Below are 10,920 nucleotides of genomic sequence, written 5' to 3'. Positions count from 1 at the left end.
AAGTAATCGGTTCTCAAAAATAAATATTCGGATTATAAATAATCTTTATAATCTTAATTTATTGAATGACGAAGAATAAAACATTATTGTAAGGGCAAAATTTGAAAATGTCTCTAAAAACCGGTTAACCGGTTACAAAACCTTCAAAATCGATTTTTAAATTGATCAAAATATTCTTGAAAATTATTGATGAATGCCAAAAAGGAAATAATGAGATTTATTCGAGTAGTCGGTTACAAGAAAATGAGTAACCGGTTACAAAACTAAAGTAATCGGTTCTTAAATTATCTTTCGTTTAAAAATATAATGAATTATGAACAAACAAAACACAATTACATAGAAATATTTTGAAAATTTCACCTAAAACCAAAGGGTTTTGAAAAGTTCTGCAGTTCTTTCATTAATTTCTTTTCTGGCATAAATGATTTATATTTAAAATTATGATCAAAGGGTTACAAATAAAATTCACATAATTCAAAACAATTATTCTTCTATGCCATTGTATTCCATGCTCAAATGCATCGCGTTGGCTTTGGCACGACAGGGCACTGTTAGACTGCTTGCAACTGTTTAAACATATCGTAAACTTGACACATGAAATGTTTTGAAAACTGAAATCTGTTGCAAATTACTAAAATGGCCGGAACAACACATATCCTATTAACAATGCGTGTAATACAACGATTTTAATTGTGTGTTAATTATTTACAAGGGAAAATGGGAAAAAAAAGGAATATTAGAAAAATAGCTACAAAATAAGGCGGGTATTAGGTTGGGGAATTAATATTTTTATTTTTTTTATAATTTTAATAATTTTTATATATTTTCCGAAATTTGCTACCATTACCATTTTTATGAGAAGTTTTTGATTAATATTTTAAATATTATAATTTATTTTCCATATTTTTATCACTTTTTCGTTAATGTTTAGGTTTAGATTTCAATTCCCCGAAAAGGAATTACCTTGATATTAACATTAGCCGAATATCTTCGTTATCACATTTTTTTTTAATCAGACAACACATACAGACACTTGAATAAATAGTTAAACAATTTTATAAAATTCTAAGAATTGCTGGGGATTTCAAACAGATTTGAGATAAAACTTTGATTTCTCTTCTATGGACAGTCGAATGTGGCGTACATGTCCACAATGGTTACCCACACAACAGTTTTTATACAATTAGTTTTTTCTTAACTTATTATCGAACCCTCCTCGAGACCGAAAGAAGGTTCCACACTATATTTATGACCGTTTTTCCCGCCTGGAAAATCTTCTATTATAAAGTAACTTCCGACCTATCCCAACAAGAGAATCTTTACAAAAAATCAACAAAATAGGAGAATTATATAGAGGGATATATTATGTCCAATATTATGGACTGACAGCCTCTCTATCTGATTGCCGTAATAACACACCAACTAATTAATCGGCCGGTGGCAAGTATTTGAAGACCTAAAATCCAATAGAAAATTCATTCACAGCTGCCACAACCTTCGTGTCGTTATTCTCGTCTTTTATGCAAAGGGACAAACGATTCTACAGATAATTATAATGCATGGCAAATTTAGCTCTACTGAAATTAATTAGACAAGAAGACAAGACGTCGAGAACAAGTGATGAATAAAAAGAGAACACCGTTCGAGGAGAAATGTGCATTATCTCCATTTTCAGAGGAACTAAAGTATATCAGAAGGTATATTTCATCTCTAAGAAGAACAAAAGGTCTTCTCGGAGAATAGCAGGAGGTCTGAAAAGAAGAGCAAAGGATCTTCTCAGAGAAGAACAAGAGGTCTTCTCAGAGAAGACCTTCTTGTCTGAGCAGAAGGTCTTCTCTGAGAAGAGCTGAAGGTCATCTCATAGAAGAGCAGAAGGTCTTCTCATAGAAGACCAGGAGGTCGTCTCATAGAAGACCAGGAGGTCTTCTCATAGAAGAGCCGAAGGTGTCCCCATAGAAGACCAGAAGGTCTTCTCATAGAAGACCAGGAGGTCGTCTCATAGAAGACCAGGAGGTCGTCTCATAGAAGACCAGGAGGTCGTCTCATAGAAGACCAGAAGAAGGTCTTCTCATAGAAGACCAGATGAAGGTCTTCTCATAGAAGACCAGAAGAAGGTCTTCTCATAGACGACCAGAAGAAGGTCTTCTCATAGACGACCAGAAGAAGTTCTTCTCATAGAAGACCAGAGGAAGGTCTTCTCATAGAAGACCAGAGGAAGGTCTTCTCATAGAAGACCAGAGGAAGGTCTTCTCATAGAAGACCAGAGGAAGGTCTTCTCATAGAAGACCAGAGGAAGGTCTTCTCATAGAAGACCAGAAGAAGGTCTTCTCATAGAAGACCAGAAGAAGGTCTTCTCATAGAAGACCAGCAGAAGGTCTTCTCATAGAAGACCAGAAGAAGGTCTTCTCATAGAAGACCAGAAGAAGGTCTTCTCATAGAAGACCAGAAGAAGGTCTTCTCATAGAAGACCAGAAGAAGGTCTTCTCATAGAAGACCAGAAGAAGGTCTTCTCATAGAAGACCAGAAGAAGGTCTTCTCATAGAAGACGAGAAGAAGGTCTTCTCATAGAAGACGAGAAGGATACAGAAGACCAAAAGGCCTTCTGTTGGAAGATTAGAAGGTCTTCTGTAAGAGCATCACATGGTCTTCTGTTGGAAGAATAGAAGACCTTCTTTTCGAAGACCAAAAAGTTTAAATTTTGAAGACGAAAAGGTCTTCATATCCAAGACCAGTAGATCTTCTTTTCGTAGACCTTCCTTCGGAGAGCAGAAACTCCAGAAGGTCTTCTTTTCGAAGACCAGAAGGTGGTCTTTTCGAAGACCAGATTATTTTTTTTTTTTTTGAAAACTATTTTCATTTTTGTGGACATAATCTTTATAATCTTCGAATCTAATTCGCGATGCAGCCACCTGCTTTGCAGGCAAAATCTCAAAACGTTAAGTACAATACAATCTTTCATTGTGATCGGTTACACGCTAACGGAAGAACGAAAATCAATAACACAGAGCCTTCTCGGATGATGGCCGATCAGTTTGTGGATAAGTGTACGGTGTGTAAAAGTGAATCTCTGGGAAGGTAATGTGCCAAGGAGTGAAAGTGGCAGTGACTGAATGACTTTCTTGCAGATATGTGAAATCTGTGGCCGCCATAGAGGCGGGGGAGACATTGCTGCTGGAAAAGCCGTTGCTCATACTGCCAGCCAGTGGAGATAAGAGATGCACCAATTGTTTTCGTTTTGCCCAGCAGTACTGTGGGTAGGTCAAGGCAGGATGAGGGGGAAAATTTTAAAGAAAGTCATCCAATGTATTTTTGTTTTTCCAGCAAATGCCTAATTTCTCCCCTGTGTTTGGAATGTGAACGCCATAGCGATTTTGATTGCAAAACCCTCAGCGACGTTGTCAGCTCAAAACAGCAGCCGGAGATCCAAGTGGAATTATTGAAGAAATATTTCGCAACCTACAACATTCTGAAATGCCTTTTGTTGTATGAAAATCCCGAAACCAGAGACTATTTTGAAAAAATGCTACAAATGGAATCACATCTGGACAAGAGACGCAACACTGCCGTGTGGAAGGATCATAACAGGGCTGTTATACAACCCCTCATCAAATCGAATATCGTAAAAAGGCTACAACTCGCAACACGCTGCAACGAGGAATTTCTTCAACACATCTGTGGCATTTGGGATGTCAATTCGTATGAAATTAGAGCACCCGATTCGGAGGGTATGCGTGCTTTATATTTAAATGCCTCAATGTTGGCACACAATTGCATCCCGAACGCCAATCAGGCAATCGATGATCAGTATCGCATCAAAATCTATGCCAATCGTGATATTGACAAAGACGAAATGGTCACAATCTCGTATACGAATGTTCTGATGGTGAGTGAAAGAAGAGGTGTTTTTTTTGTTTGGTTTTCTCGTTGCGTTTTTGTTGTTGTATTCTGCTATACTAAAATTAGGCAAATGAACTTTGTTGTGTGAGAGATCGAAAGTCAATTTTGTCAAATTGAAAAGGAAACAATTCAGTTGTATTTTGGGAAAAACGAGGCGGGAGATGTTTTTACAGAGACCCATGGGATTTTGTTTATGCCGGAATAGGATAGATGTCCAGGATCCCTATTCAGGGACTTTTTTAACATAGTTATTGTTTATTTATTAAAAAACAACTTAATTTCCATTATAAAAAGCTAAAGAAATTTTAACAAATCTTCAATCGATAAAAGTTACTAAGTCGACCTATAGACACCTTTTTATTTGACATTTTGATTTCTTCAAAATAATAAGAATAATAATAATAATAATAATAATAATAATAATAATAATAATAATAATAATAATAATAATATAATAATAATAATAATAATAATAATAATAATAATAATAATAATAATAATAATAATAATAATAATAATAATATAATAATAATAATAATAATAATAATAATAATAATAATAATAATAATAATAATAATAATAATAATAATAATAATAATAATAATAATAATAATAATAATAATAATAATAATAATAATAATACTAATAATAATAATAATAATAATATATAATAATAATAATATAATAATAATAATAATAATAATAATAATAATAATAATAATAATAATAATAATAATAATAAATAATAATAATATAATAATAATAATAACAATAATAATAATAATAATAATAATAATAATAATATAATAATAATAATAATAATAATAATAATAATAATAATAATAATAATAATAATAATAATAATAATAATAATAATAACAATAATAATAATAATAATAATAATAATAATAGTAATAATAATAATAATAATAATAATAATAATAATAACAATAATAATAATAATAATAATAATAATAATAATAATAATAATAATAATAGTAATAATAATACTAATAATAATAATACTAATAATAATAATACTAATAATAATAATAATAATAATAATAATAATAATAATAATAATAATAATAATAATAATAATAATAATAATAATAATAATAATAATAATAATAATAATAATAATAATAATAATAATAATAATAATAATAATAATAATAATAATAATAATATCCCCTGCTTTTACAGAAGAATATAGGTAGACGCATCGGCACAGCTGCTGGGAACAATTTTAGAATAGAAAATGTTGAATGAAAACTTATTTAAATTTGTAAAAAATTTTGAAAAATGCGAATTATAATAACCTCCGAATGACGTCGTATAAGAAAACGTGTAAAAATCTACTTATATTTTAAAGAACATTTACATTTTTATACCCTACACCACAAGGTGGTCAGGGTATTATGTCTTTGTGCATTTGTTTGTAACAGGCAAAAGGAAACAAGATAGACCCATAGTCCCTTTTGATGATCTGCATAGAATCACATTCTGAGTCGATTTATGCATGTCCGCCCGTCCGTCTGTCCATGTATTTTTGTAAACAAAGTACAGATCGCATTTATTTGCCCTATCTAGATGAAATTTGGCACAAATCATTTGTTTGGCCCAAGGACGAACCCTATTTAAATTGGAGATAATCGGTCAAAATTTGGATATAGCTCCCATATATATCTTCGTCCGATTTGCATTTTATTGTGCACCAAATGTGTAATATCAGCCCGAATAGTATGGAATTTTGCACATACAACCAAATTAAGCCTGAAAACAAGTATGCCAAATTTGATCGAAATCGGTTCAGATATAGCTATAGCTCCCATATATATTTTTCATCCGATTTGCTATTTTTGTCGTTCGCAGCCGTAATATGCACTCTGTAACAACAATATTTGGCGAAATATATCAAATACAGCTCAGAAATACATTTGCTAAATTTTGTCGAGATCGGTTCCGGTATGTCAAATTTGGTGAAGATCGGTTCAGATATAGCTATAGCTCCCATATATACTGTTCATCCGATTTGTCATATTTGTTACCCACAGCCGTAATATGCACTCCGTAACAACGATATTCAGGGCAATATATTAAATACAGCTCAGAAATATCTTTGCCAAATTTTATCGAGATCGGTTTCGATTTGGATATAGCTCCCATATATATTTTTATCCGATTTCAAATTAATTGTGCACCAATTGGGCAAAACAAGCCCGAATTTAAAAGATACAAATGCATCGGCATATTTAGTCCTTTGAACTTTAAATTATAATTATAATCATAGCGTGTATGCTTGAATTCTCCTATAAAAACTTTTAATTGTTATGCGGAGCTCTACTAAATCAGCAAAGTGGTGTAGGGTATCATAAAGTCGGCCCGCCCGACTTTAAGACTTTCTTTACTGGTTTTGACATATAAATGTTCCCAAGCGTTGATACATCTACCTGTATTCTTCTACCATGGGTAGTCGCTTCGACACAGCTGCTGGGACAATGTATTGTAAAACCGATTTTGGAATTGAAAATTTTGAATGAAAAATTATTAAAATTTGTAAAAATTGTGAAGAAATTCATATTGTAACCACCTCCGATTTGGATCGTATAAGGAAATATATAAAAATCTACTTATTTTTGACAAAACAATTTTAAAATTTTGACATAGCAATGTTCGCAAGCGTTGATGCATCTACCTATATTCTTCTGCCGTGAAATGTAAAGGTAACAAGTAAAATTGTATCGGTCGGTTTTGCCGATAGATTAATACCCCCAGCCTTAAGTTATGATTACTCAAACTGTTGACCTTTTATAGGGGGAGGTTCCGAAGCAGTTGGCCAATATTGACCAATTCCTATCCGAAGAGGTTGGCAGATATATATCATTTTCACAAGAGATCCTTCGTTACAAAATATATTTGGATGTGTGACATTTGAAGAGAGTCGGATTCCTATTTCTCTTTCTTTGAGCGTTTTGTTTTTCAAAATTTTGAACCCTATGTGGGGGAGGTACTAGAAGGAATGGTCCGATCTCTACCATCTTTATAACAGATCTTGTGTTTATGGAAATATTGAGATGTGACAAGTTTGAATGGAATCGGATGTTAATTTCGCGTTTTATGAGCTTCATGAATATTCAAAATTTTGACCCTTTGTGGGGAGAGGTACCAGAAGGAATAGACCGACATATGCCATCTTCACACCAGGCTTTAGGTTAATAAAAATATTGTGATGTGTGTCATTTGAAGAGAACCGGATGCTTATTTCGGATTTTATGATAGTCTTTGTTATTAAAAACGTTGACCATTTGTGGGGGAGGTACTAGAAGGAATGGTCCGATCTCTACCATCTTTATAACAGATCTTGTGTTAATGGAAATATTGAGATGTGATAAGTTTGAATGGAATCGGATGTTAATTTCGTGTTTTATGAGCTTCATGGATATTATAAATTGTGACCTTTGGTGGGGGAGGTACCAGAAGGAATAGACCGACATATTCCATCTTCACATCAGACCTTGGATTAATAAAAATATTGTGATATGTGTAATTTGAAGACGACCGGACACTCACATCACATTTTATGAGAGTTATAATTATTCAAAATGTTGACCCTTTGTGGAGGTGGTACTTGATGGAGTAGTCCGATATTGTCAATTTTCACACCTGACCTAGCATTGATGCAAATATTAGGATTTGCAAGTTGGAGCAAAATCGGAGTTTCCTTTCTCTTTCTGAGCAAAAAAATATATTTTTCTGAAATTTCGACCTTTTGTGGGGGAGGTGCTAGAAGGAGTGGACCGATATTGTCCATCTTAACACCAGACCTTGGGTTATTATAAATATTGGGATTAGTGAAAGTTGAAGAAAATCTGATTCTAAAATCACATTTTATGAGAGTTGTAATTGTTCAAAATGGTGGACCATTTGTGGGTGAGGTACTTGATGGAGTGGACCGATATTTTCCATTTTCACGCCTGACCTAGCACTGATGCAAATATTAGGATTTGAAAAGTTGGAGCAAAATCGGATTATCCTTTCTATTTCTGTGCAAAAAATACATTTTTTGAAAATTTCGACCTTTTGTGAAGCAGGTACCAGAAGGTGTGGGCCGATATTGCCCATCTCCGAACTCGATCTAAGTTTGACAAAAATATTACGATGTACCCAGTTCGAACCAAATCGGATACTCCCTTCGAGAGTTATCGTGCGCATCAGCCAGATAGACAGACGGACGGACGGACATCGCTAGATCGAAATGTCCTGAACGGATTTGGTCCAAATTCTCCGCTATCTCCCAATATTCGGTATTTTAATGATTTATGCGACATTTTTCAACGGAGTTGTTTCAAATTTCGTATTTAGAGTTCGTAATGCGAAATCCAGTCTATGACAGAGAATTGTCTATGCAGGTCCAGGTCTTCGTATAGGCCCCATATATCAGTACCTCCATATATTTGGTATTTTGACAATTTCAGGTACAATATTCACCGAAATTGTTTGAAATGTCGTATTTTAAGTTCCCAATGGGTACTACAGGCTGCGCTAAAGTCAAACGGCATAATTTCTACATTTTTTTAAATTTTATTGAACGAAAGCAAAAAATTTCGGAAGGAGCATCAAATTTTGGAATAAGTTTAGATTTATTCGAATTGGTCACCTTTGGCACGAATTATGGCCTTCAAACGGCCAATGAAACCGTCACACGCTGCCCGAATGTTGCTCTGCGGTATTTTGGCTCATTCCCGGCGAAGCGCTTGCTTGAGGTGATCGACACTTTGGTAGTTTTTAGTGCCAACCTTGTTTCCTTGTTTGGTATCCGAAGGTTTTGGTGGCCATTGAGCGCTGGAATTTAAACGAGGAACCTCTTTTTGTAACCATTCTAGGGTGACGCGTTCTGAGTGCGATGGTGCTGAATCCTTTTGGAATGTCCTAGGTCTGCGGCCAAAATGTTTGATGACCAAGGCTTTAATACAGCCTCCAGAAAATAGCGCTATAATTGAAAAAGTGAGAAAGGAAAAGCGGAACCTGAAGGTTCGAATGCTGTTCCAATTCTGATTTTATTTTTAAAATATGTTCCTTACGTACTACTGAAACTAATCTAGCTTAACCTAGTCGCAGCCACACAATTGTTCTTATCTATTTTTATTATATGGCTGCTTGTCCCTTCATTCAAGTGTGTGTGGGTCATATTCTTTCTTTTTATTTTACACATTATCATATGCGACAGCGCACAAGATCACTGAATTCTACACTTGTGATATTTTATCGCAGCTGGGAACTTGATATTTTGGAATCTTCATTTTTAATCGTTAGAATTTCCCAGCGCCTCAACCGCACTCAAAAGTATGTACAAAGTATTTTGTACAATAATATTCGGCATTTATTCTGATGCCACGGTCGATTAATACGAGCGGAGAACGACCATCGGCTGTTATGGCGGCCCACACCATCATCATGGCCGGTGCTTGAGTTCTGGTGGCCAACCGAAGGTGTACATTTTCAGCTGACCTCTTTGGCAAGTAAACTCGATCATTTGCTGATCAAACTGCTGGACAACGAATGTTTTCTCATGGGAGAAAACCAAATTCGGCAGTTCACCACTTTCGGCCAAGCGAAGCTCTTTTGAGTCTATTTTCTTTCTGTTGCGGTGTAAGTTCTTGCACTTTTTGGAATTTCAATGGCTTTGCGCCGAGCTAATTTTTTTATATTTGCCGAATGGAATATTGTGATATGTTCAGCTCACGAGCCATTTTTCGGCCACTGCGCCGCGGGTTTCGATCAAGTCGCTTCTTTACTTTTCGAACAATTTCTGCTGATGTTGCGGTTTTCTTCCGTCCACTTCCTTGGCGTCGGGCTACGCTACCAGTGACACAAAAGATTTATTCACATTTAAATGCTGGCCGATAGCCACTTGTGGTTTTCCAGCCAAACATGAAGCGCACTAAACCTTGAATTCCATCGCGAATAACTTTTTTTCTGGAAAATTCTCACAAAAATGCTTTTGTAGGCTTGTAAACAATATAATGAGCTGTCACTGGAATAATTTTAACAGCTGTCGGACGAGTGACTTAGAAATGACAGCAGTCTGAAGTTGGTTGCAGTTTTTTCATCTCTCTGTCTGTATTTGTCTACTTTGTTTATTTACAAGTCAATAACTCCCACTCTCTCTCTCTTCCAGGGCACCGATGATCGTCGTAACTTCCTGCGTGAGGGCAAATATTTCCACTGCGTCTGCGCACGCTGTGAAGATCCCACCGAATTGGAATCGCATATGAGCACCTTGATTTGTAATAAATGTGCCACAAACAAACAAGAGGGTTACATTTTGAAAATCGATCCGAAGACATGGAAATGTTCCAACTGCCAACACTGCCTGAAGACGGAACAGATTGAAAACATTTTAGAGAAAGTCAAAGAGGAAGTTTTCCACGCCCAAGATGACATTCGACATTTGGAATATTTACTCACCAAGTTGACAACACTGTTGCATAAGAATCACTATATCATTGTGGATGTTAAGCAGAATATTGCAAATATGTTAAGGACCATCATTCGGAATAGTTTGCAAAGGCCGGGACGTCAGTTGTATGAGAGGAAAATTCGCCTGTGTCAGGAGCTGGTGGTGTTGTTGCATATTATACAACCGGGAATATCAAGGCTGAAAGCTATTGCTTTGTACGAAATGGCAATTGCATCGGCGGAGCTTTATCGCTTGCGTTTTGGTGAAGATGAAATTAGTGCCCAGGAGCTGCAGGAATATTTGCGCAAATGTGAAGCAATGTATCGTGAATCAATGCGCCTCCTACTCTATGAACCTCCCGAAACACCCGAAGGGCAATTAGTTAAGAGTATAATCAGTGAGTTGAGAGATCTGCGCAGTGATATTCAAATTTTGGATAACCCCTTGCCGGAGCATGATGATGAATAAAGAGAAGTAATTTTTAATGAAAGAAAAACAAGTTTTTTAATTTTCCAGCAGAGATGAGGTTCCGTTATAACTTTGAATAAGAAGTTTTGGTT

General features: G+C 35.0%; 1 protein-coding gene across 1 annotated transcript; it reads left to right on the top strand.

Annotated features, from left to right (window-relative positions):
• The first annotated feature begins 2,940 nt into the window (after positions 1–2,940).
• On the top strand, positions 2,941–10,844 carry LOC101898225 (SET domain-containing protein SmydA-8). Its single transcript, XM_059126253.1, has 4 exons — positions 2,941–3,075; positions 3,126–3,254; positions 3,322–3,883; positions 10,079–10,844. The coding sequence occupies exons 1-4, from the start codon at positions 3,017–3,019 to the stop codon at positions 10,826–10,828; spliced, it is 1,500 nt and encodes a 499-aa protein (XP_058982236.1). The 5' UTR covers positions 2,941–3,016; the 3' UTR covers positions 10,829–10,844.
• Positions 10,845–10,920: the final 76 nt, after the last annotated feature.

The sequence above is a fragment of the Musca domestica genome, unplaced genomic scaffold, assembly GCF_030504385.1.
Source record: "Musca domestica strain aabys unplaced genomic scaffold, Musca_domestica.polishedcontigs.V.1.1 37, whole genome shotgun sequence".
NCBI classification, from domain to species: domain Eukaryota; kingdom Metazoa; phylum Arthropoda; class Insecta; order Diptera; family Muscidae; genus Musca; species Musca domestica.
The sequence above is the reverse complement of the archived record's forward strand: the minus strand, read 5'-3'. Positions and strand labels throughout refer to the sequence as shown.